This window comes from Melospiza georgiana, chromosome 5, assembly GCF_028018845.1.
Source record: "Melospiza georgiana isolate bMelGeo1 chromosome 5, bMelGeo1.pri, whole genome shotgun sequence".
Lineage (NCBI taxonomy): Eukaryota > Metazoa > Chordata > Aves > Passeriformes > Passerellidae > Melospiza > Melospiza georgiana.
This window is the reverse complement of record NC_080434.1, coordinates 3,438,740-3,465,691: the sequence shown is the minus strand read 5'-3', so window position 1 is coordinate 3,465,691 and position 26,952 is coordinate 3,438,740. Positions and strand designations below refer to the sequence as shown.

Here is a 26,952-nt window from a genome sequence, read left to right as displayed (position 1 = left end):
AATAGATATATGTGTGTACATAATGCTGTAGCATTGATGTAATACCTCAGCTGATTCACTTTTTGTGTTCTGGAGAGCTTTTTTAGTTTATACTTCCTTGAGTTATATTGACAGTTTCAAAACCAATATTTTAGCAGAATTTTGCTGGTATAATAATCTATTGCTGGCTAACAAGGACTTCTGCCTGTCTCACAATCCCACAGGGAAAGGTTTAAAAGCTGCTCCTTTGGGCTTAGGCAGAAGTCCTGACACTCACACTGCAGTTCTAAGCTGGTAGAGGCTTTGTGTGTGCATGCATACATTTGTGTGTTACCCTAGGACTAGCATTTGGGGTAAACCGTGACTGTTTCGTACCCCTCTGGTGGCCTCATGCGGGCGCGGGCGTGAGCTTCGCAGTAGAGCTGGCCCTCCACAAAGAAGTAGCCTTTTTGTTTCAGGTTCAGATCGCAGTCAGAGCACACAAAGCACTCCGGGTGCCGGTATTTATCACGTGCCTTCACCACTGTCCCTCTATTTGGAAACAAGGAAAAGGAAAACCCCAATCGATCAATATGAATTCAAAAAGAGGAAAAAAACCTGCAGCAACCCGGACTATTAGAAGTTGTCTCTGCCCATGGCAGGGAGGTTGGAACCCGAGGATCCTCAATGTCCCTCCCAACCCAAACCATTCTGACTCTATGATACATGTTCTAGGTATTTATTTTAAGGCTTTACAGTTGTTCATCTTGTGGTTTTAGAAACTACTATATTATTTAAGTTGGATGCTGAGTTTGAGTAGGTCACATAAAATGCTGTAGAGTTGATCACATAGTTCATGAGCACTGGAAAATGAAGAGTTTGAAGAAACATTTTGGTTTGGTTACAAGACAGAAAGCACAGCCTAACCTATCAAAAGGGTGACAAAATGACTTTCAAAACCACATTGCTTTTTCTTCATGCGTGTGTTTTTATCACTGTCTGTGTTCTTTGCTGAAGAACAGTGATGTCAATCAGGTAGAAATCTGATAGTTTTAAAATAGGAGTACAGAGCTTTCTGAATACTCCCACTGGGTTGGGAAAAGGATGCTTTGCATTAACAAGAAATTTTTGGGAATTCACAACCTGACACAGCACAGCATGGCTAGCTGCTGGTTTCATTGTGTAATTGTTAATAGTTGACTTGCAAAAGGTCCTGAGAAATCTCAATTAAAACCTCAGTGGTACTTAGTCAAAACTTATATAATCTGTATTAAAATTGTTGAAGGTACAGGTAATAATTTGACATTTGGAACAATATATTTTTATATCGCTATTCTCTAGCAGCATTATGGGAGCGCACTTCTGTAGTTTCCAGTGGTGTTTGAGGATGACATGTGCTTGAGCTGGGGATTTCTAAAACGAAAAAGAAACAACTTACAGAATCCCACTCCCACATTTGTCACACTGTGGCACTTTCTGGACACCAGGCATGGCAGTAGGTATCTTTGTTACAGGTGCTTTCACACTTCTTGTTCCCACAGGGCGCCCATCTGAGAAACAAAACAATCCTGTTATGTACAGGATAATATAAAAGCATCTAGTGCAGCTAAGTACTTTTCTGCACTTTTCTGTACTTTCTGTGCTGTATGTACTCTTCTAGATGTTTTTACAGGCTTTCACTTACATGAACAAACAATGCAGTCCCACTAGAAAAGTTTAGTAGGCCAGATTTCACCTCTTAGGAATCAGGAGAAATATTTTGTGAGCCGTAGCCAAAAGCAAGTCCAAAAGAGTTTGCAAATGCAGTGCTCTCTGCTTCATGGACATCACCTAATTCTCTGAGAGTAGGTCTTGGATGTAGCAGAGAGGGAGGAGGATTGGACTTTAACACAGAAACATGACATAACCCAGACCTATTGTCAGAAAGCTTCTTATTTATATAACTAACCGCACAACAATTTGGAAAGATTAGTAACATGATATGAATACAAAATAATAGCAAAATACAAGAAAATGCTAAGTAAAATCCCACAATAATATATATGTAGGCAATTGGATTACTTTTTTCCTTCTCCAGTAAATAATGATATACAAACATTAAAATTTAAAATATTAGCGTTTAGATTAATTTTGGTTCTATTTTACTTTTTATGCTTACTGTAAATATAATAAACTTGCAGCCTTTAATAATTTTCTTTTCAAAACTTCTTCATTTGAAGGAAATATGACTGTAAATTATATTGTCTTCTGCACTTTTGCTTTAGAATGAAGAGGAAATAAGTTTTAAGGGGTTTCAGGAGTTAGTTTAAGTTCCTCTTCTCCTGGATGTGGAAGAGCGTGTTTTCTTTGTTGGTGTCATGAGTATAAGCATCTTGTCCCAAAAATGCTCACAGATAAAACTTTATTGTTCAGTTGAAGTCAACTTTGGATATTAAAGATCTTAAAATCTGAGAGGAGATTCTGGAAAATGTGATCAGCACCTGCATTGCATTCGCAGAGGAAACTGCTTGCTGTAGCAAGGAGGGAAAATGGCAGGAGGCTGGTGTGGCAGCTATAAGGTTGGGAATTATTTGGGCTTTCAGGAATTCTTGTATCTCTAATCTTTCTTATTTTCTTCATGGATTCCCCCCTCCCACAAACATTTTGCAAGTATTTGAACAGGTAGAATATGTTGTTATTAACCACCTTCCTCGGAGACTAAATTCTGGAGCACCTTAAAGGAGCCAGACTGGCGCGGCTGACTGGGCTCCTCCTGGTCGGCGTGCAGCATCTTGTACACGTCAGACTGACACACTGAGTTGGGACATGGGTCACTGTGTTAAAGAAGGAAGAGCAGATAAAATCAGTTTATCAAGCATGACTCTAAAGCAATGTCTCTACCAGGCATAGAGTATGATTGAAGAAACAAACATCAAGATGTGTTCCTACGACTATTGAGAAACTTTCTTCCCAGGTAGCATTGCTTTATATGGCCTCTTTTTGATCTAAAAAGTAATGAAAAGAATTAAATCAGTACAACTGTTACAAAAATAAATATAGAAACTCATTTGCATATTTCCATAATTGCTGTTTTGGCACTAGTGGCATTTGAGGGCATTTAATCTCAAAGTAGTTTCATTCCAGTAATCATCTGCTGTGTTACCAGGTGCTCTCTGCTATGATATTCACAAGTTCCCTTTTTGCAGCAGCTGCTCTCAAGAATGTTGTTAAAATCACAGCTCATGCCTTTACATAAAGTCAGCCAAAACCTAACCAGTCAAATCTTTTGGGAGAACATGACTTCTAAGTTAGCTCGATTACTAGGTAATATGGTGATTATTTGGATTTGACAAAGAGAATTGTTGTTAATTAAACATACAGAGATTACAAAAAGAAGTGAAATAAGTACTGCGAAATAGGAAACACTGTAAGGTGAATACTGAAAAATGCATGTTCTATTTCTTAATTTAATAAAAATAAGACAAGGATTTCTTTTGCAATGGCAGTGTTATAATAAAAATATAAAGCAATTTATTGTCCAAACAGGAGTTCATGGTTGAATCTCAAATGACCTGTGAGAATATTTTCAGAGGCATTTTAAACTCTGCTGAATATTTCAAATTGTTCATGATAAATGACATCCTAAGTAGTTGAGAGGAAGAGTAGACATCTATAAGCACTGACAGGAATTAGACTGAATATGTAGCATTTGTAAATTTCATACCCTTACTGGGGGTAATCAGAAGCATCCAAATTTACTTTGATAAAGTCTGTTATCTTACAGCTACACACACAGATGTCCAGCTTAAATTTCCTGTTGCAAGTGGCTTACTACTGTCTACAAAGAATTAGACAGGTTTTTCTTTAAATGGTTTGGTTTGTTTCTCCAGGTAGCATCCAAGCTGCCAAATGGCCCAGTAAGAGCAGCAGTAGTTGGACAGTGACTGCTGTTGCTTAAGTGAATTTTTTGATCTTCATCAATCAGTAGATTTCTTTGAGCCATCTTTAAGCTGGTGAAAAGCTATCAGTTTCTTCTGTCAGAAGCTTTTAATGAATAGAAGTAGTGAAGTTTTTACAATTCTTGGCAATGTTTAGTTAAACCCCTGAATTCTCTCCTCTTTACTAAAATATTTATAAATATAAAGCAAGTGATAATGCAATTACATACAGAAGGCAAAAAATCCAGACACAAATGTGTCATTTTACATTTCTTAATGCATTCATAGTGAAAGCCATCCCACAGCAAGAGACATTTCAAACCTGCATAGAGAGAGTAGGCGATGTCACAGGGAGTGTGAAATCTGGTTACTTTGGGCTTAATCCATTATTTCACAATAATGAAGCAGTAAATTTTTCTTTTATTTTTCTCTAATAGTTCTGATTGAGCATAAATATTTGAGCAATAGAGTAACTTCACTCTGAAAAGACTTCATTAACTAAAGTTTTCATTAAATAGGATGAACCTAAATACTTTTTTATAGATAATGATTTTTTGTTAGCAGCAGCCAAATTCAGCAAGGTGCTGAAGAAGGCTCATTGGTGCCAGTGATTATTCTTATTTAAAATATTAGTACTTAGCTTTATTTTATGCCATACATATTATGAATTATTAACTTAAGTACTGTTGCAAAACAGGAAAATAGGTTACTATTATGCAAAGGTGAAGATAAAGCAACCTAAGTGGTGAATTGTCTCCTAAAAAATGAATAGTGCCTTAAAACTTTTTATTGTATAATCATAATTGTTATCCATATACATAAGGCTCCTACCTGACTTTAGTTGTGTACTGAATAAATTCATAAGTCAGACATGGATTTGTAGGCTTACAGTAAATTCTGTCTCTTTTTGTACGAGATCTAGTTGTACTGAATGAGTTGCCTAGGATGGGAGTTATAACCATCTATAATATTTCCTAATCTTCAGAACCTGAATTTCAACAGTAGATAAAATTTTTATTTATTATTATTTTATGAATTATTAATAATATGCAATTATTAAATCATTATTAGATAAATATAACAGTTGATTAAAAAGTTTTAAATTTTGGAGTGGTCAGTTAGGCAATAGTCCAGGTAGTATCATAGTTTTTATTGATTAGCTGCAATTCTAAGATAATTACTTACGAAATATTTATTTGCACATTCTGATTGACTCCTTTAATACTTTGGGTTAAAACCCAGAAATTACTCATATTTTAGTGAATATTGAATGGTTTTAAGTTACTTGGTTTCTCTCTAACCGTTTCCCCCTTTTTCATAGGAACAGTGTGATACTATTTTTCTGGTATATTTTAAATTAGTGTATTCATAAATATTACAGACGCTGCTCTAATTACCTTATGACAGGTGTTTCCCCCAGAGCTGTAGAAACTTGGCCTTGCAGTGTTTCCATGATATTGTCATCTGAGTACAACTGCATGGGGGTGTTAAACTGGGCGTGTACAATCTTGACGCCGGGAAGCTCCATTTCCAGGGGCATGTTGGGCGCCATCTTGGACGCGGCCTTCAGCTCCGTGGGGCAGATGGAGCTGACGGTGCTAATGGAGGAGGGCGTGCTGCGCCCGCTGCCGCAGTCCAGCCCCGAGGGAGTGCTGCACCCGCTGTGTGCGTGGCCACAGCGCCGGAAAGGGTGCGGCGTGCGTGCGGTTACAGAGAGTGAAGACAAAAGGACAGGGGTGCGGTGATGTTAGCAGCGCTGACAAGCATAAATGGAACGAGCTCCAAAAAGCAAAAGTGCAGAAAGTAGAGAAAAGCAAAAGTACGTGTGGTTATTGGTGATAGTTTTCCTACAAAGAGTATCAAGGCCAGTTGTAAAGCAGTCCTTAAAATTCTGGCATGCGTTTTCTTTAAAGATAGTAAAAATCCTTTGATAGATGAAATAATTCAGTATATAACATTACTTTACATTTTTAATGCTAGTTTTTTTTTGGGGGAATAATGAAGCCTTCCTAAAATTCTCTGTTCTAAGTGAGTAATTCTTATAATCTATAAAAAGGGTAGGAATCACAGAATCACAGAATCACAGAAGTTCAAGGCTGGAAGAGACCTATAAGATCATCAAGTCCAGCCCATGTTCTAACTGTTCAACTAGATCATGGCACCAAGTGCCACATCCAGTCTTTTTTTAAATTCTTCAAGGGATGATGACTCCACCACCTCACTGGGTAAATGATTCCAGTATCTGACCACTCTTTCTGTGAAATATTTCCTTCTTAATTCTAACTTACATCTCGCTTGACTCAGCTTGAGACTGTGTCCTCTTGTTCTATCTGTTGTCGCCCGGAGAAAGAGGCCGACCCCCAGCTCACCACAGCCACCCTTCAGGAAGTTGTAGAGAGCGATGAGGTCGCCCCTTAGTCTCCTTTTCTCCAGGCTGAACAACCCCAGCTCCCTCAGTTGCTCTTCATATGGCTTGTGCTCCAAGCCCCTCACCAGTCTCGTTGCCCTCCTCTGGACACGCTCAAGTAACTCGACGTCCCTCCTAAAGTGAGGGGCCAGAACTGGATACAATACTCCAAGTGAGGCCTCACCAGTGCGGAGTACAGGGGAAGAATGACCTCCCTGCTCCTGCTCTCTTGCCTCCTAGGAGGCAAACTTTATGTAAATTGTTCATGTCAGAGACAGAATAAACACCTGCAGCACTGGAAGAATCCTAGACACATCATTCCAGTTCTGTACCTCACAGTTATCTCACTACACTGCCAAAGAACTACTATGAAGTAGTGTAATATAATGAATGTGACATTTCCTAGATTTACTTAAATTCTAGAGTAAGATATTTAGGAATATTTTAAAACTAGTTTAACAATTTTTTAAAAAAAACTATTTGTTGATCATTGCAATGAAGAAAAGTTAATAATACATCCAGGCTTACTTTTGCTTTTCTAAATTACAGTGTTTCCAGTAGAATGTAAAGTGGTCCTCCACAAGAGCACTGGGTTAATTCAGAGAATAAATCTTATGACTTTTGAAGTAGATGTTACATATAATTTATATATAAAAAATAAGAGGTACATTAAAAAAATATTATTGTTGCTTGACATGACTGCAGTAACTGTACACCAATTCAACATACCTGGAAAAAGATTAGCAAAAGAATGTGAATATTAGACCTGAAGTCTTTTTCAGTATCACTATTTTGAATACGTCAATCTTGTCTGCATGGTACCTCAGAGGATTTCTTTGTTAAGGGGTATTTCTTTGCTGTTGCTGTGTAACAGCACATAACCAATTCTTTCTACAGTCATTGGTTACCATTTATGTGATATTCTGAGATGTGGGACAATAAATGCTTCATCTCTGTCCTCCACCCTGATATCAGGGTTGTGGGTGGTTCTTTCCAAGCTGTGTAACCTGGGACAATGCTCTGTTTCCCAGTTTGATAGTACTGAACTCTGCCCAGTAGCTACTCTTGGGTGAAGTAGAAAACCCAAAATTCTCCCTTTGATTCAAAGCAGAATTTGTGTAGGACCACTTTCTCAAAGTTTTAAAGGAAAATACACAGTTTTTCATCAAAGATATGTCAAACAAAAGCATTCCTGAAATAGTAGGCAAGCCTTAATGCAAATATAGTTGTGCATCATGACCAAGCATGAGCCAGCCAAAAAATTCACACAGGGCAACATATATATTTGCAGTATTTTCTTTTAGAAGAAACAATACCACCCCATTAGGTCCTGCAGTGGAATAAGTTCTGTCAGTGCTAATAGTGTTAGTAAATGGAATGTAGCAGGAAAAGACTAGAAAAAGCACAACTGTCACTCACTACATGAAGCCAAAGTAATATTAAAAGAGAATAAATTATAGGTAAAAAATAAACAGCATGTAGTTATATATTAAAGACATTTTGCAGTTAGTTTGACCAGAGTGAAGTCCCAAATTCTGTCCAATGCCCAATCCATTAGCTCAAGCCCACAGTCCACAGTCATGTCTTCTTTTAGTCAGAGTCCTATTTAGCCTCTGCTGTCTGTTCTAAAGGGATATTTAGAGCTGAGGTGGTTTATTTTTTGCTGTGTTTAGCAGTGGATTAAGTCCAACTGATGAAAATTAGTAGAAAAACTGTGGCAACCAAAGTTTTGTAGATGTAACACCCTCTGTCAAAGATTCTGCAGTTTGCAAGTGCAGACCTTCCCAGTGCTAGAATTCCAGACAGACCTTGCCCAACTGAAGTTCTTAAATTTGTTGCATTGCAGTTAGGGTAGTTTTTGCAGTTTACCTTCTTCATTTTATATTCTGGTAAAAGGCCATTTACTTCAACATTGTCATTGAAAATATGACATCATTTTCATTTCTGTATTGTGAGATTAGGCTTTTGATACTCATTTGATTCTTCATAAATCTAGGCACTTGTAAAATGGTACCTAGTGGTCCCAGAACCAGCTTTGTGTGTAACCTAGTGGTCCCACATACTGCTACTGCTAGAAAAGAAAAAGGATCACATCACATCACAATATGTTTCATCCCTCAGGCACTTTTGGGGCCTTCCTTGTGGTTTTAGCCACAGAGCTTGCATTGGTTTTGTCCCCTCTGTAATAATGAAAACAGTAATGAGGAATTTCATCACCAGTCAAGACAGAGGTTTATTACACTAAAATAATGGATCTAAATATATAAGACTTTCTGCTTTGGAACTTTACAAATCTGTGGCATCAGTTTTGCTGTTTTTAGCTCAGCAGTAGGTTGTCCTCTGGAAAGAGGTCTGCTGAAATGCAAATCTGAAATCTCTGAAGGGCCTAGCTTATAACTTTCTATCTTAACTATCTTTTTTTTATATGTAGGCTATCTTTTATTTATATGTAATATGCAATATATATGTACCATGTTGCTATGTTTTATTTAGCATGTTAAAAAATTACAGTGTTTGGTCAGAAGAAGATATAGTGCCAAAGATCTGTAAGTGTACAATATCTGGTGCTGCGCTGTAAACTGAATCATGGCTGCAGTTACTTCAGACTCTGAGCAGTATAACTGAGATGGGAGTGTAGATCTATTTTGCTTTGGAAAGAGAAATTTGAATTTCAAGCCTGAGTTCTGAAAGACAACCATTTAATTATTTTTGTTTGTTTGCTTTTAATTTTAGCATTAGACTGTCTAATACTATAAATGAATTTCATATGCATCAGAATGCTTAGTTAATGTCAATGGTGAGTATCCATCCAATAAAAAAATAACACCATGCATCAAATCCAGCACAGCACTCAAAGTTTATAACCTGCTTCGGCCTGAGATTATGAAGGGTTTGGGCCGAATATTATGCTTGTGCTCAAAGTAGTTGATATCCTGTAAAGCAAAAAGAGATAAAATAGCTTTCTTTGGCCTACAAATCCTCATTCAGTCATAGTGCTTTCTAGTTTAAACGTAGCGAACAATGTTTACAAATTTTAACCATGAAGTAACCATGTTTAGTTTGTTCATTCCTGGTGCTCAAAACACAATCACTGTAGTGTTCAGAAACATGCAGAGTGAAGTGCGGTTACAGGAGAGAAGGCTGGAGGGTAGTGTTGCAGCCCAAAGCAGAGGGCAAATTGTAGCTACCTGCAAGAATGCTGAATGGATAGTTCTTGGTGTTGGAAAAAAAATGTTTCTTTGATCACACTTTTTTTTGGATAATGAATAATCTCCTGAGTCTCAGAAAAAAACAGCAAGAGCTGGACTTTTAAATTGAAACCAGACCAGATAATGATAGACCAGAAATGACGATGTACCATAAGTAAATAGCAATACTCACTGTAGCGCTGAGTTAGGAATGAGACCCCTCAGTTGTCCATGAAGCGCGTCTTGAATATTGCCAGATGAATAGAGCCCAATTGGAGAGTTATAGGAGGAGCTCACTACCTGTCTTTTGTCATCAATATTTGCTGCTGCAACAAAAGGCTGGGCCCTTCTGTTGTGAGCTGTACCAATAGGCTTGAATTCCTGTACATGATAGGCAGACAAAACACACAGAGCTACAATGCACACCAAAGCTAGCAATGAGTAAATCTGACAACACCAGTATTGTTAATAACTGCATTTTTACTTTTGCAACTCTGTTATTTAACTGGTGCAAGCATATTATATTTTTCCATGAATTTTGTATGTATTACTTGAGCCATACACATTAATTTGTCACCTCCAGGAAAGCAGAAAGCTTAGAAGAAATGGGAGAGATTAATATTATAGTGACCTTGCATATTGGTCACCAGATTTACATTATTCTTTTAAAACATTGCATGTATGCTTATCTTAATTTCTTTGCTTTAGTGCTAATCTCTAGCTTCTTCATTTTCATCACATAGTGATAGAGGGACTTCCAAAAGTATGATTTTATTGCAAGTGTCTTAGCTAGAAAACACGTAATTTTTAATGCTTATTTTAACTGAAATAAAGTCTTGAACATACATCAGATTGAGGACATTCTTCTGAATGTATTTAATTTTTAAAGCATATCTGTGTATCAAAAATTTCACTGCTCTATAATTTAATGTGAAATCGTCATAAATAAGTAAAACCCAGAAATGGGTAAATTTGAAATCATTCTGCCTGTGTGCCCATATTCTGCCATATATTTTTGGTCATTTATCACTATAATTTCTTCAGTTTGTGGAATTTGAAAGGATAACATCTGGAAATAAAATCTCTGATTTATTTATTTATTTATTAACATCTGGAAATAAAATCGGTGGTTTATCAGATATCATAATATGTCCTTCTGTAGTGGTTGGCCAGGAATGATAAAGACATTTGACTGCATGAAAATTCACTTATTTGTGTCGTGCATATTTATTACAGTATGCTTGGAGGCCCTTCCAGCTCAAGTCCGCTCCTAAGCCTCTGAAATAAGGACTTCGAAAAAAACTTAAGTTTTCATCTGCCAAGGGTTTTTTTCCCTTTTTCCATAGTGAGTGAAGGACATGAACTGCTGCAGTCCATCACCTTGTCCTGATGGCATGTGGCACTCGTTGGAAACAGTGCTGTGAGAGTATTTGAACTTCCACTCATATGGAATAAAAAGCTTTTGTTTCTAACAAAGAAGTTTCTGCAACCTGGATTGGTCTTTTCCTTAGAAACTTGAACTTGCAATGTTAAGATAGCAGAGGTCATTAATACTTCAATTTTCATAGAAAGTTTTTCCAGTTCTTCAGTTTGGGTTTGGTACTGAGTACAATTGTTATACAACAGTTTAGGATCAGACTAAAGAAAAGTCGTGGATATATAGAATATGCAACCAGAAAATGCAAACAGTAAAAAGCAGTTTTATTAAATGAAAATGTTGAGCAGCATTGCACTTTAAGAGGCTACTGAAAGCAGTAATCAGATAAATGAGCACAAAGCTTTTACTTCCAATTCCTTCTTTCTGTCTGATAGAACAGAGTTGCAGTTAACAAAATGTATTAGTAAATGGAAATAATCTAATTGTTTAGGATCATGGCTACTTAATGAAAGATATTAATGTCAAAGTATTTAAAATTTATTCAAATCCATGTATGATACAAAACAAACAAAACCAACTGTGAACATTGTAATTTCATCCCCATATTTCATTTCTTATGGAGAAATGAACAGAAGATGTGGCACCATAACAGCATGTTTACAATGTAACAGTTGTGAAACAACTTGCAGTTAGTGACACTTAAATTCTGCTTTCTTTATAACGCATCTAGTAATATAAAATGTCAGTGACAGAACATACAGCAGCAAAAATAGTCCAGCTCTTGTGTTTATTTGATATAATTGAATCTGTGAAAAGTCCTCTTTTAGTTCAAAAGCTAAATGAGAACTGGAAGTTGTTGAAATTTCAAACTAGGAATATTTGAGATATACAGTACTTAATTTATTAATTAGTTTTCCCAACTGACTGATTTTTTTGCAGGGCTAGCTGTGTTTTTGCGTTGATACAGGTGTCAGGAATAGAAATAATGTAGCACCAAAAGCCTGCAGAAATGCATCTGTCACAGCTTATATGATGGCATTCCTTGGGGTAACTGCTGTGACAAAACACAAATGTGTATTTTGGAGGTATCATGTGACTAAGACCTTTATCTTTGAATGATGTTATAAAGAGAGGTAGGTCCTCAAAACTAGCCCAGCCCAATTGTATAGTTTCAAAAGTTGATTATAAATGGTAATAGACTAATAACTTCTTAGAACAAGGGGTTGTGTTTTTCTTAGATTTTTATACTTATCTACATGCATAATATATCTCCCAGGAATGCATAATCTCCTTCATGGCCAAAAGTCTAGTCAGACTGAACGTTCAGAGTTCAAAAGCAAAGGCAGAAGTAAGAAAGAAAAGTTCAAATAAAAACAATTCAAGAAATTGTGGCAGTGAATACAAAATTATTTTCAATGAGGTTAAAGGGATCATAACAGAAAACATTTACGAGTCATCACTCTTTTACATTGACAATACAGCAGAAAGCATTTTGAAAATAATTTTATGATAAAATTTGCCATGTAATGGTTTTGTTTTCTCTTTCTACTTATGTTTGTTGAGAACCTTATGTTCTAAATTGCCTTTATTCAGAATACAATGTGATTGTAGTAGTAATTCTACTATTTCCTATTATTTGTCCGTCACACTATAGGTTGCTCCAGTCTATGCAAATCAGGGTGGCTGTATTTTTATGTGGGAATGTGTAGCTTTCAAGAGTGACTCTCAGTCAGCCACTCAGTGCTGTGAATTAGAATTGTTGCCTCAGTTTCCTCTTCCCAGATTTAAAAATAGTGAGAAATTTTACTGTGCTCCGACAATTGCCTGTATCAGTCTCCAGATGCTTTTTGGGATATTCTCAGGCTAATTCAGAAGCTTGATACAGTGTGAAGGTTCCTTGTTCCATACTGTGTATGGACACAGTATTTATTTGTTTATCAGGTTTCACACAGCCATCTCCATGAATCTGTAGAATAATTCTCATTCATTGAAGCTAAAGTAAGCATTCTGTGGCCAAATATTTGGTCACATTGTGGAACAATTTAAAATAGGGTTTCCATTCATTTGTAAGTATCTTTTATTAGCTTAAAAAGTTGAATTAGATACTTATTAAGAAGATTGTGTAAATCATCATTTGTTATTGTTATTTAGTTAGCTCATAATGTATATTAAATAACTGACTTCTCTTAATGTTCTTAGTAAATTTTAAAATGTCTATTTGATGAGAGTGAAAAAATGGATGCATTTATAAGATCTATGACCTCTTGAGTAATTTTAGTTATTATATATATAGAAGTCAGTGGTTTTCTGTTTCTGCACCCCAGTAAATGCATGCAACACTTTTGGATAAAAGATTTCTATTTTTGAAGTAATACATTACTGCTTTCGCATTTCTCTCCATTAATCTTGGCTTCAGTGCCTGTGTTTATTTTTAGAATTCAGCAAACTCTTATAAGACTTGGACAGCACAGGTTGTAGTTGTGCAAAAATTTGTCATCTGAGATTCAAGAAACTTTTACTGTTTTCTATACTGCTGTGTCTCGTGATGTGACTAAATATGCTGTAAAATTTCATATTAAATTCCAGCAATTGTAGAAAAATAGGCTATATGTATTTTTTATTCCACAGGTATTGGTGGACACTCAGATGGAAGAATTTAATCTAAAATGTAAAACATTCCAGGGATGGTTTAGTATATTTGCTTGCAAGCATTGCTACTTTTTGGATGCCTACTGTTTATGAAATATACTCAGTACTCCTGAACTTCCTAGGAATGAAAAGGAGATATACTAAATGAAAATTCTGGCTGTTTAATGTAGGAGAAACAGTTTTTCTGATTGCCCAATGGAGGCTGCTTTTCAATAGTCTGCCAAATAGCACTTAGTGAAATCTTGTGATCTATTTTTAAGGAACTGTCCTTTTTAGGAATGCAGCTTTCATGCAGAGGGATTGCTCTTGTGTCATGCATGCCTGTATGGTTTTCTCTATAGCTTTTTTAGTGAATTTGTTCCATTGCTAGTCATCTAATGAGTGTCCTAGCTCTTCCACAAGAATATGCATTTAAAATAGTTTTATTTCTTCGCTATAGTATTTCTGCTGCTGAAGAGGCTATATTATTTCTGATGGAGTTTGCTGTATCACTTAAAGTTTTAGATCAGAAAGAAGAGAGAGAAATGTAACACTGAAATGCTGTATTCATGTTTGGGAGCATCTCCGTGAAAACAGAATTGGTGGAAGTATTTATTGCACAGGTTTTATTGAAATGGAATCTAGATTTACATTTTTTTTTTCCTAGGATAACACAGAATAAATACTTTGACATATTTGCTTTGAACCTGGCCTTCCAGGATCAGCAGAATTTTCTTCCCTCCCTGCTCTTGAGATAACAGCAAATGTTTATGTAGGTTAAAGAGGAATGATGAAGAAATAAAGGATGAGTTGTAAGCAGTGGCTACCCAATTTGCTATTTGCAATATGAAGGCTTTGACTGATAGTAGCTTTTCTTTTTTTGAGTTTGAAAGGACAGATGGCTTTCAATTGATTGGATTTGCTTTAGTCATATACAATGATCCTAGTCAGAAGCGGTGAGTGATTTGCTTATTGACCTGTACATGGATCTTGTGTAAATATGTAAACTTCAGTTCTGTGGCATAGTATAAAAATATGTGGAGGTAAAGAGATCCAGGATTTAAAGATCTCTCTGTTTAACTGACTACATCAAAATGAAGTTTGTGATCTGATGAGTTCATCACATAGGTACTTGATTTTTATTCTGAATGAAGAACTTCCTCATATGACGAAGAATCTCTAAAAGAGTTAAAGCAACTTGAACTGTATCAGAATAAGAGGACATCTTTTATTTCTGTGATAAAACTAGGGTGATATGTAGACTCTTAAAGGAAAATGAGAATTTGTTGTAGCTTTTAAATGTTTTGATTTGGTTACAGCTGAAAAATCGAAAACATTGAGTCAGATAAAATGGTGTTCCTGGATGTCATAATCATGGTGGTTCATATGAGCTTAAGCTGACCAATTATGGATGAAGTTGTAGTTTTAGAAGTTCTAGAATTTTAATGACCACAAGAGAGATTTCTTTGAGTTTAAAAAGGCAAATGAAAATGGTTGGGTAACTTTTCAGAGTTCATACCTGAGGTTCAGCTTCCAAATTTATCTTGAAGGGATGTGCTTTGCCATCTTCTGCAACTTGTGGGGACCATAATTTAGTTCCCGCCCTAGAAAGAAAGTGAGGCGGAATTTAAATAATTTGAATTCCTATAGAGTTGTGTATGTCCCCATAAATTATAATGCAGCTTGTAAATCTGCAGGCCTTTTCTCTGCTTTTTTAATATTTTGACATAAAAATATGTCAGTGATATGTAACTGATATATATAAAATGTATTTACTTTTAAAAAAGTATGTATGCTATTAACAATGGGAAATAGGTTGTTAATAGTTACCAAGTGCAAAAGGAAGGGGAGATTAGTGCCTTTCTGACCTGTGCTAACCAAACTTTTAGTTCTTTTCTTTTTAATGGTTGCTAGAATTAATGTTGGGTCCTCAGAGTATTTTATCTGAATAATTGAATATATTAGTAATAAGGCTAAACATCAATTTCTTTTTTTTAGAAGACCATCATTTCCATGTCAAGCCTGCTTTTCAATGTTGAAGTGCAGTCTAAGTATGCAAAGTATTTGCAAGGGGAAATTGAAGTTGCACAGATGATTCTTTCACTCATGTAGGCAGAAGTAACAAACATGAAAATATCAGTTACAGTTCTGTTTTTATTGACAAAGTGAAAAATGTCAGCTAATTTTAAAGTAGAGTAGTAGTAATGTTAAATATTAATCTGGTGTAATATATACATTTATCACATCTTGAAACTGACTTCCCAGGATAATTGTTAAATGGCATATCAATCTGTAGGAGAATATTGAATTAACAGAAGGAATTTTTAACTATGGTGTGTGCTCTAGTAATTCAACACTCCTTAAAAAAAAGGAAACACTTTTGTATTTCAAAAGAATTATTGAAGTCAGCTACCATAAAGAGCTGTGCCTCCTTGAGAGGCTCAGGTTAATCAGCCCTGTCTTAGTTTTGGAGACAGCTGAAAGAGTGTGCCAAGTGATTCTGATTACAGGCTGAGCAAATTCAGCTGGAGATGTGAAGCTGCAGGTTTTTTGTCTTCCTGGCACTAGTAGAGAGAAGTGAGCACAAAAATTTCTGGATTACTGCAGTTCTTCAGGTAAGACAGTGTTTCTCTGTTTTGTTTAGAACACTGCTTTGTGAATAATTTTTAGGCTTAATATGTTATGACCAAAGAGATTGATTGGCTTTAAACTCACTCCTTTGTCACTCCTTATGAAAGTGTGATGTTGTTTTCCCTAACTGGGATGATGCAGTGGCAGCTTCATGTGTGGTTCAGAGAAGGAGGCAGTGATGAGTGAGGGAGTGTTAGAGCAGAGAGGTCACTGAACAGCTGACACTAGATGGGGGTTTTATTATTTCCCCAAAACACGAAGAACTGCTTGCTTACTGACAGTAAACAGAAGACTTGTGCAGTCAGCAGAAGTACAGAATTACATTATTACAGTGTGAATAACTTGAGGGAAGCTGTTCTTTTTGTGCCTACAAAGATGGGTTCTGGGGAGTCTTGCTGGATCTGGAGTTAAAGAGGTAGGTCTGGTTGCTTGTAATTTTAAGGATCTTGGAAACTTCCTCAAACTATTTTAAATAGTTGCACCATATAATAATTGTACTGTTGATTAAGTAATATCTTCTTTCAGAAATAGGCAGATGTGTACACGTACCTCTCTATTTTCAAAGAAAGCTGATGTGTAGCTGCTTTGATTCTCTCCTGGGCATCATTATGTGTCATGTTCTCTGTGCCTAGACCATCAATAGCTATAATAACATCACCAGGGCACAGGTTGGCGGCTGAAGCCTTGCTTCCAGGTGTAATCTGAAAAGACCAAAATGTAACTGCTTAATCACCATGCATGCCCAAAAATTGATAGAGAAAATAAACTTCATCACATTCCCCTATTTCCTATTGGACAGGGGAGGTACTTTGCCAAGGCTCTGCAGTTCTATTGTCAGGAAACCATATGAATGTTTTACTCATCATAACTCCGAATTAAAAAGAAATTATCTTCACCTTTCTGCATTAGTCTCTACTCTGATTTCTGTAATTACTGTAACTCATCTTTAAATATTATTTCTCCACTGCCATTGTAAATGTGATTTGCTTGAAAAAAAGTTATGTTTTGCCCTTAACAACACCAAGCGGTAGAAAAGCATTGGTATTAAATTGTGTTGCTGAACTCCTTAAAGTGCTTAGTTTTAAATCCCATGGCATTTAAGTACCAGTGGCCCTGATCCTTCAGGGTGGTTTGTGTGTTGCAATTCATACCTTATGTTCATGTACCACTATCTGTGACATTCACAGAAACAGCCCTAAACTTATCTTTCTAGGCTTGCTTTTTTTCTTTTTTTGTCTAGCTGACAAACTTCTGTATGGTTGTGAAACTAATTGAAATGCAACATAATTTTGCTTTAAAATAACTATTGTAGAGAGGCCATGACCTTAGATGTTACTGAAGCTTGTTCTAGAATTACAGGCCTCTATTTGCAAGAGGTGACTTCTCCTGCCACCACAACACTTACAAATACCACATACACAAGAGGTCTTAGGTCACTGAGTGGGATTTCTGTCCCTTACGTGTGTATTGCCATTTTGGGCAACTCTTGATTACCTAGACAGCAACGTGAAATTGATGCCTGTAGCACATAAACTTCTGAAATTCAGCTCTCAAAGAGCAGAAGGGACAAGTTGGGTCATGCAAAGTAACTAGGTCCCTATTTGTAAGTAAATGAATCCCAGTGTGAAGGCAAAAAAAAAAAAACGTCAATATAGTCTTATTTCCAAATGCAATTCTTTTATCTGTGGTGTATATTAAATGAAAAAGCTATTGGAGAGAATTTTTCTCAGTATGGATTGTGCTATAGTGAAAGTGAGTGTTGTCTTGACTGCAAAACATGCTGTGGAGACATTATTCAGCTGTGCTGTTTCATGGTTTTCTAGCAAAGGAAGAGAGTAAGCTCCCCAGTGTACTTCCAGCATTTTCTGAACCTCTGCTTTGGTGAAGCTGGCAGACTTGTCTCTGAAGGGGACACTACTGTCAACATAAAAGCCAAATAGAAATTCTTTTTACTATGAGTTGCGCTGTATTAGTACTGAAATAATGGTAAAAATCAGTGAAGGGGAGTAATTGTCTCCTCTTTCCATCTTCACTAGGGCAGTCTGAATGATCAAAGAGATGGCTTTGTAAGCTCTTTTTCTGCATTCCCACATGTAAACTTATTTTTCAAATCACTGCAACAAACTGCAATGCATGTGCTTTTATCAAGTCAGGCAGACTTTCCAAAGGGGTGCATATGGCCAGCTTCAGACTTTTGTACCCTTCAAAAGAATGGACTAGTATATTGTGTGCTTAACAAAGTGTTCAGATGCCTGAATAATCTGTTTGCATATGAATTAAGGAAGTTATGAAATCTAAGTCTGAAATCTTTAAAATTGTCTACTTCTCAAACTTCAACAGCTGCAAGTGTAAATGATCAGCACTGAGACCACTTATACCACTATAATAAGACAGGGGTTAGAGGTATGATCATTCTTCTTCCTTCAACATGGAATTGCTCCTGATTTGGCTTAGCATGTTGTGAATATCTCTGCAATGACAAACTGCAGCAGAATTCCTCGTGTTCCAATGTGACTGTTGATGCTTTAATACCTAACTGGGCAAACCGACCATTCTTGGTTTCCTCTCAAGAGTAACTTAGCTTGTATAACCCTTGTGGAGGTTACCCTGCAGCTTATGTGTTTTACACGTCACAACAAATCATCTGCTGTACCTGTGACATACTGCAGCAAAGCCCTGAGATGGTGATCCTGCCTTATAAAGTAGTGTGTCTGCCTGGCACGGCACATTCCCCTGCAGCTGTGCTGCTAGCAGAACATGCCCAGCTCCCTCTTGCTCCAAAGTCCCTTGGGTTTTGTAAGTTGTCAGCAGCTGCAGTGATACCACATAGATGTTTGAATGGCATTACCATCACTTGGTAGGAGCAAGGAGGGAAAAGCACAGGAGTCTGTATTTCCTATTCCTTGGCTGAGCTGATCATTGCCAAGCTCCTGAGATGTCTCTTGGGCCTTAACACCTTGATGGGGGTTCTGAGCTCTACATGCCCAGGCCTGCTAGGCTGCAGAGCAGGCCCCTGCCCTGCAGACTACATTTAGTAGGAAGGGACCACGTTGTGCAATGCAAGATATCATGGGTATGATATTGACATTGTGGGCACCTCAATAATTTAAGTGGTGCTGTTTCTTAAGGACTTATTAGTGACACATTATCTGTGTATTTTGAACACTTAGAATTGTGTTGTGGCAGTAGTGCTTTTGCTTGCTCACCCTGGCCTCATGAGATAGATTCTAGTCTTGCTTTGGGAAATTTTTGCCTTGCTCTTCAGGCCATGTCTGCATGGTATGCCTGTTGCTCCTGTATCCTGGGTATCTTGGATTTGGATAAATACAAAAATATGTGTTGGTCATTCAGATGTTACAGACTATTTGGCCACATGAGGGTCAAATGTCTCCAAGGAAACTCTGAAGAAAATCTCTCTGCTTCTGATAATAGACTTGTAAAGCTTATCACCTTACACCATCATAAATATTTCAGGCTCTGTGTTTTTTGAAGAGAGCTATGAATGTCTGCAGACAGAGTGGCTATTGAGTTAATATGAATACTTGCACTGTGATTGGTAAAGGTCTATAAAATAAAATAGAACTTTAATCTAGAGTTGATAATATTTTCCCATTCTCTCCAAACTGCACAAGTTTCAGTTGTTCCTGTAATCAGTTTCATTAATGCAATTTGCATCTGTACAAAGTTCCAAGTATTCTAATGTTTTCAGTCTTTGTAGTTGATTTATTGTTTTTGACAATAACAGAATCTGAATATGTTGATTTTTACTCCTCTCCCCCAGTGATCATGATCTGTAGTTTTTCATTTCTTGAAACAGTCAAAACAACAGAACAATTTTCACATGATCTTTTGAAGTGACATCTGTTCTTTAGACAGGTGGAAAATGATCTCTTATGTTGTCTGTCTCTCTTGACAAGTCCTGATAAAAGCTGTCTCTTGTTGAACAAGGACATCGCCAACCAATCTTAACACCTGTCCCTTTATTTTATTCAGAAAATATTTTAAAATAATTTCTATTTATTTAGTTTTTCTTGTCAGGACAGTTAAACCTAGTGTGAATGGACTTATGATGGCTTATGATAACTTTTACAAAAGGAACACTTAGACCCCAAGAGGCAAGACTTTTGAATCTTTTGAAATGCTCTCTATTTCTTAAGGGATATTGCATGAATACTTAATGAGGGACTCTTCTAAATATATGCAATGACAACAAAAATACTAACTTTAAACAAATTTACTGTAAATATTCTTAAACCTGAGCTAAGCAAATATAACCTTTTTTTCCTATATGTATGTATTTTTATATTATATATTTAATTGTACTACTTGAAACGTGATTTTGAGCATTTCTGCAATGGCTTATGCCTTGTGAGGCATTTGGTAGGTATGAGTCAACTGCAAAGTAATTTATTCTTTAGAAAGTTATATTTATAGTAACATCCTTTGTTATTGCAGTTTTAAACTTCATTGCACTTAATCTAAACACAAAGAAAATACAAACCAGACACCGCTAAAATATTTTTCATTAGAGATAATGGAAACTATTTTTCTTTTAGAGGCCCATAAAAGGCAAGGAAGGCCCCAAAACATCCAGAGATTTTTTTTAAAATTCAATGTTTCTGTCTCCTCTTTCTCCAAAGGCTTTGCTATATTCTATGAGTAGTTATGTAACTTCATTCAGTCAAATAATAGCTTTTAAATTTACTTCTATTTAAAAGAAATAATGTTTTAATGCTTTTATAAATCTGGAATGAATCACTAAGTTAATTTTTACTAGTTACTATGTGAAAAGATGGTCCTTAAACTTTCTATTAATTCTTGTTTGGAAGCATATTTACTGCAAGATATCACTAGTGGTATCCATCCTTCAAGGCTTTTGACATATACTCAATGCCAGGCAAAGTGTATGTAGTGAGTCGTAGTGTAGGGCTTAAAAAAAAACCAGAAAAAATGAAACAAAGAACCCATAGCAATTAGGAGGCTCGTGGAATACATATTTGGTGTGTCTAAGGTCCTGAAAAGCAGCAGAAATATAAGGAGAATGAATTCTAGTCAGCTGATCATTGAACACAATTTTGAAAATATAGAAATTCTCAAAATATGTATCCTGTATTTTGAGCACATCCCCATCAGTAGGTGCAGGGCAGCTGACAGTGTGTTGTATGCTACACTGACGAGTCACTGGTTTCTTATATTGTAGCTCATATCTCAAAATCCACGAAAAACAATCAAGGCTCAAATTCTTGCCATTTATTGGGGGAGGAAGAGCAAGGTAAATTTTAGTTTCTAAATATGGCAAAATCCACCAAATAACCCACCCTCTTTCATATGCAGGACTGGATAACTTTCTAATAACTCACTCTTTTAACATTCATGAAAGTGAAAACTTTTAGATGTGTAAAAACAGTTATTATTTCCTTTGCTGGCAATAAACAGAACTTGGTTTAATTAAATAAGAGTCAGATTAATCTGCAAAGCACAGACTGCCAGGCATGAGGAGCTGCTGCCAAGCAGTTTTCTCCCCCAGTGATCAGAGAGGCTTGTTGTGGAAAGCATAAAAGTGAGGTCTTGCTTTTAGTAGGTTTAAATGTAATTTTGAAAGCCTAGGAAATAATACCAGAGTTTTTCTGCTGCCAAGGCACTTGAATTTAATTTTGAGACTTAAGTAGAAGAGTAGTTAAAGTCTCTTAGACCAATCACAGAAACATGTCACACAAAACTTGTAAAAACTCCTAGTATTCAGCTGGCTTTCCTCAGAACTAGCAGCTCCTTTTTATCAGCTCACAGCTTTGTCTGCCTCTCTGAACTCCAGAAAAGTAAAAGACAAAAATCTACAGCAACTACTAAATAGAATAAGCAGAAAGGAAATTGAAAGTGTACATACCCTGGTTATGATTAAGGGTTGGTTAAAATCTATTCCTCCTGAGAGCCTGAATCCCCAGGGTGACGGTCCTTGGAGAACAACATTTTGTGGCATTGTGGATGGATTTTCCTTGTTACTATTCTCTTTTCCTTGGGTCTGTGTGAGGAGCTGAGCTGTAGGAGGAAGGCTGCTGTCAGCAGAGCACCTGCCAGACAGGGCAGCCGACCTTTTATACCTCCTGAGAAGTTTTACTCATTCCAAAGCTGTGGGCACTGCACTTTATCCCTACTCTTTGGGTGACGTCAGCCAGTCCCTTGGCTTCTCCACCCACAGAGGGGAGTATCAAACTCGGACAAATAAAGCTTGAATGCTGGAAAGTTTACAACAAATGAATCAACTTTATCTGCTGCTTCAGCGTCCCCCTCAGCCCAACTATCAGTAAGCTTCAGGATGCAGCGTCTGGGTTTCTTAAAGCAACCTTGTTGCTCACTTGATATCTTGCTGTTTATGTTGCTGGTGTTTGATTCAGCTTTGCAATGCAGTGCTTTGATTTTGTACATTACTCTGGTTCATGTAAACAGAAATACTAAAAAGGAGATTTCCCTCTCAAGGTCTTGTTTCACATCTTGTCTTATTTGTAATGTTATAGGGTATTGCATTAAAAAGTCCTTCCAGCCCTTCAGCTGCATTTTTTAGATAGTCACTTGAGACCATGGCATGCACCAGTCCTAATGCCTTGAAAAATCTGGACTGATGTCATACATATTTCTCATACTGTAGAAGAGAAATGCGGTATTAGGTGATGATGTCTTTTTTCCTTTGTACAAATCTCAGCTTTTTAAAGGCAGTTGTCCTTTACTTGCGACTCGATAGTAAATAGAAGTGTTCATCAGAGGTCTTTGTAACTGTGTTCTTGTCAAGAATATTTGAAAGATATACTCTGTTATTAAAGTATAATTCACATACTGATCAGAATGAAGCACATAGTAGTGACTCTTTGAAAGTAAACCATCAGAAAGGGTATCTGTATCACAAAGAGCTTGCAGGGTGTCAGTCAGCTGGTGGGGGCACAGCTTTCGGTAGGAATGTGAAGGAAGATAGGCACGTTTAAAGAAATAAGGCAGGTGTTTGGGTCAGTGGTGTACCAGTCTTGGTGGCTGAAATACTTTTGTGCATTTTGAAGTTGAAGAAAAAAAATCCTCTCATTCTTTCTGAATGGTGTACATACTCTGGTACGTCCTAACATTTTGAGATTGGTTCAGTATATACCTTCAAAATATTGCCACTATATAGTTCATCCTGGCAGAGTACCCTGTGTGTGTTCAAGCTCAGGACTTATCACCAAGTAGTACTTCAGTTTCTTACCTTTTCTCCTCTTTCATGATTATCTGTTTTGAGTGAAAACACCTTGCATATTTGGTACTCTTTTGTTTTCACTCCTCCTCTGCTAGTGAATCCTGTGTGTGTTTTGATTTGTAGTGGGAAATGAATAAGATATTAGATGTATTTATTTAAAGAGTTCTTTCCTGTGCAATCTACATTATCTTTTTCTCTGAACACTGGCAATCTCAAATACTTAGATTGCAAATCCTGCAATCTAAGAAAATGCTGCACTTCAATAGAAAATGATTCTGAAATATAGGAATTTCAGTGTCAGGTCAAACAGTATAATCAGGCTCTGAGTTTCCTGTGTCAAAAATTATGCTTGTATAATAACTTGTCCCCTGGGGAAATTCCTTCCAAGTTCCCGTTCTTAAGTTACTGATTTATATCTTAATGTGCAGGTTTACTTTTTGGGTGTGGGGTTTTTTATTTGGTTGTTGTTTGTTTTTTTTTAAGAAACCCAGGTTTGGCATTGCTTAAGTGTCTGTAAAGTTTGTTCATGTTTCTGTACTATACTGAAATTTGCTCATATGTCCCTTCCAATCTTGCTAGATATATGTAAGGGCAGGGTTGTTGCTAGGCAAGTGATTGCTCTCAGTTTCAGTGGAAATCATATGCATTTATGAAGCTGAGCTCTTGCCTAAAGAATAATTTTTTTTTTTTCTGCCTGGTTTACTGGAAGGGTGACTTGCTCTCCAAGGTGCTGTTGCTCTGGAAAGCAATTGTGAGATCTGGTTTTATTGATGTTTCCCAGGTTCAGCTTTTTTTTTTTTTTCTTTTTCTTTCCTCTCTCTAATTACAAAAAGGAAAAAAAAAAAACAAAACAAAACCAAAAACAAAACAAACCAGAAGATTTGAAAGGCAATACTGACTTGATGCTTGTCACATAAGGCTGTTTTGTAGTTCCTTTTCAATGACTGCTTTTAAGAAACTCCTTCACCCATTTACATAGTATGTGTACATTTTTTGGCTTATCTACCTAGACCACTTCTGGTTTTACATACTAGACCAAAATGACCAGCTGAGCTGGATTGAAGCCAGAGACTTTTATCCACTGGACAAAGGTATATTCCTTTCAGTAAAATAAAGAACATGTTCTTTTTTTTTGTCTGGTTTTAGGGCATCATATTTTCTTTCATAATAGTTGTAACTATGAAAATAGATTTTTGTAACTATGACGCTGTGTGCTATTTCCTCTTTTTTCCCCCTTATATCACTGAAGCTTCTATATAATAAAACAAGTATTTAAAATAGATTTTTAATAGATTTTCTTGTTTTGTACTATAGGTTCATTGGTGTTACAACTTTTTTTACTTGCAAATTCTGCTATGAATTTATGTATCAACTAGCCTCCCCAGAATAATAATGTAGTCTTTTGGTTTAGAGTATGACTACCCAAATGTTTGAAGCAGGCTTTTGCTTTCCAGGTTGAGATTTCATTTGATTTTTGTGCCAAATGTTATTTTTCTATCCAATACAACCTGAAAGAGTAAAACCATCATTTTCCACCCGCCTCCTCCCCCAAAAAGGAAGGTGGGGGGAAGCTGTGTCAAATTCCTTTGTGTCACTCAACTTGTGGAGATTTGGGAGCTGGGGTCTCAAATTAGGTATTGGAGTGGTAGCAAGGTACACAAATCTGTCATTGCACACCGTGACACCTCTTTAGCTTTCAAACTCTAGCAATCAAACTCCTATGCCCATGGCATGCCATTGTTTTCCATTTTGCTAGCAAAAGGCAAACTTCTTACTTCACATCAGAATGTTTTGGATGCAATTTTCTTGTTTCTTCTCCCAGTATGTCCCTGCCTTGATGGAAGAAAATGTTTTCCTTACAACTTGGCAGACTGAGAGTTGAAGGAAAAGGTTTTAAGGAGCAAATGTTTAAAACCAATTCATCCTTCTGTAAACTCATGGAGTGCTCTGTTTCAGCTGCAGAACCAGAATAAACCCTGGTACAGGCAGAAACAAACAAAAAAACCCCCAAACACTTCAGAGTCTGCATTTTATGCTATAAACCTTCTGTTTTACTTCAGAGCTTAGTCTATATCATAATAAACTATATTGGACTTCACTGTTTGTGAAGTTTAGACAGTAACAGTCTAGGATGTTAACGGAGCCTGAAAATCACTTGCACATGTGGAACAGCATGTACTGAAACTGGCTGTCCAGAGGTGAAGGGTCAGAGTGTTCCAAACAGCCTGTTTTCTATTTCAAAACTCATGGGTATATGAGAAATCTTTTTATAATGAATACTACTTATTTTAAAAGAGTTCCCAAGGCAAGAAGACTGATTGTATGCAGATTGTAGTTTTTCCTAATTCCATTGTTAGGGAATGATTAATAATTTGGATCCTGGTGAACTTTTCTTATCAGCTTTTGGTTAGTGGATGTCTGGCAAATTAGCAGTACCCTTAGTTTTTCCTGGCAAGGGAGAAATCCTCTCTTCTTTTCTGAGGTGATATGAGAGGCACCTCTGTTATTCTTCTCATGCATCTGGCAAGGAATGGGGGAGTGGAGGTCTTGTACTCTACCCCTCTCCCAGGCATTAGAAATTCTTAGGCTGGAAATACAAGTGAGATGGAGAAGGACATTCCTACAACTCCTCCCTACCTGCCCCAGCTTTGTAGATGCTTTGAAGTAGTGATTTAGGTCAACTGACCTCTCATTTTAAACCTTTGGTTATCATTTATACATAACTCTGGTACTTTTCTCTGCTGTTAAGATTCTGAGTAGTAAACGGAAACTGATAAGTATTTTCTTAAAATTTTTGTGTGCAGAGGATATGTTCTAAATTAACAAGCCAATAGGTGTAAAGTAATTTTTTTAGTGAAATAGTATGTTTCAGAGCTGTTTCATAAAATTCTAAGCAAATTGAAAATAGAAATGGAAATATTTTATTTTTAAAAGTTGTTTAATTACCTATGTGCTTGGTTTTCTTCTTAACTGATATTTGTGCACTGAATTTTTTCCCCTTGTTTTCTTTTTAATTAAAAAAAAATGTAAAGGAGGAGTTGGGGACATTTATAAAATAATGACAAGTGTTTTAAAAAAAATCTAAGGAGTATATTGAGTAGAATGAGATGCTGATGTCACATTAAGGTATTGAAGTACAGCTTACCTTAATTTTGAAAACTCACATCTATACCCTACATATGCAGCTCTGTGTTTGCAATCTATGCATGTATTGACTTTCAGTCTGTGTTGCTAAGACTCTGATTACTGCACTGGTTTTCTGAAGTGTTGCTTCTGTCATATTAATTCAATTTTGCCTATTTTGCATGGGGTTTGATATGGTTATGACTAGGAAAGGAATTTGTTGTCCTTTATTGGTTTCATTGTGAGCCTGATGTGTCAGCTCATTTTATCATTATGGCTCCTGGCAAAAAAGTTGCAAAGCATTTCTCAGATTTTGTGCTTAATCGCTGCATTTCTCAAATTTCACAATTAACTTTATGAATGTTTTTTGAGAGGCTGTTTTTCCTGCTGTGTATGGAAAAGTGTTTGCCCCTCTGTTCTGACAGCCTGTAGAAGTTCTGATGGAGAATCTTAAAACTGAGGAAGGATTTGGTTTTCTTTTCAGCTCATTCACTCATCTGTGG

General features: G+C 36.6%; 1 protein-coding gene across 1 annotated transcript; it reads right to left on the bottom strand.

The window, feature by feature from the left end:
* Positions 1-320: 320 nt before the first annotated feature.
* PDLIM3 (PDZ and LIM domain 3) lies at positions 321-22,214 on the bottom strand. The gene is made up of 8 exons (XM_058024380.1): positions 21,992-22,214; positions 16,657-16,808; positions 14,996-15,080; positions 9,664-9,851; positions 5,273-5,536; positions 2,644-2,771; positions 1,397-1,508; positions 321-510 (listed from the first exon to the last, which is right to left on the bottom strand). The coding sequence occupies exons 1-8, from the start codon at positions 22,082-22,084 to the stop codon at positions 321-323; spliced, it is 1,212 nt and encodes a 403-aa protein (XP_057880363.1). The 5' UTR covers positions 22,085-22,214.
* Positions 22,215-26,952: the final 4,738 nt, after the last annotated feature.

What these genes read in the sequence shown, in the direction of transcription:
- PDLIM3 (XM_058024380.1), bottom strand. Translation starts at nt 22,084, where the DNA reads ATGCCACAAAATGTTGTTCTCCAAGGACCGTCACCCTGGGGATTCAGG. An exon ending in AACCCTTAATCATAACCAGG is followed by an intron (nt 16,809 to 21,991) that starts GTATGTACACTT and finishes TGGTCTTTTCAG; the next exon opens with ATTACACCTGGAAGCAAGGC. An exon ending in GGGGAAACACCTGTCATAAG is followed by an intron (nt 2,772 to 5,272) that starts GTAATTAGAGCA and finishes TCTTTAACACAG; the next exon opens with TGACCCATGTCCCAACTCAG.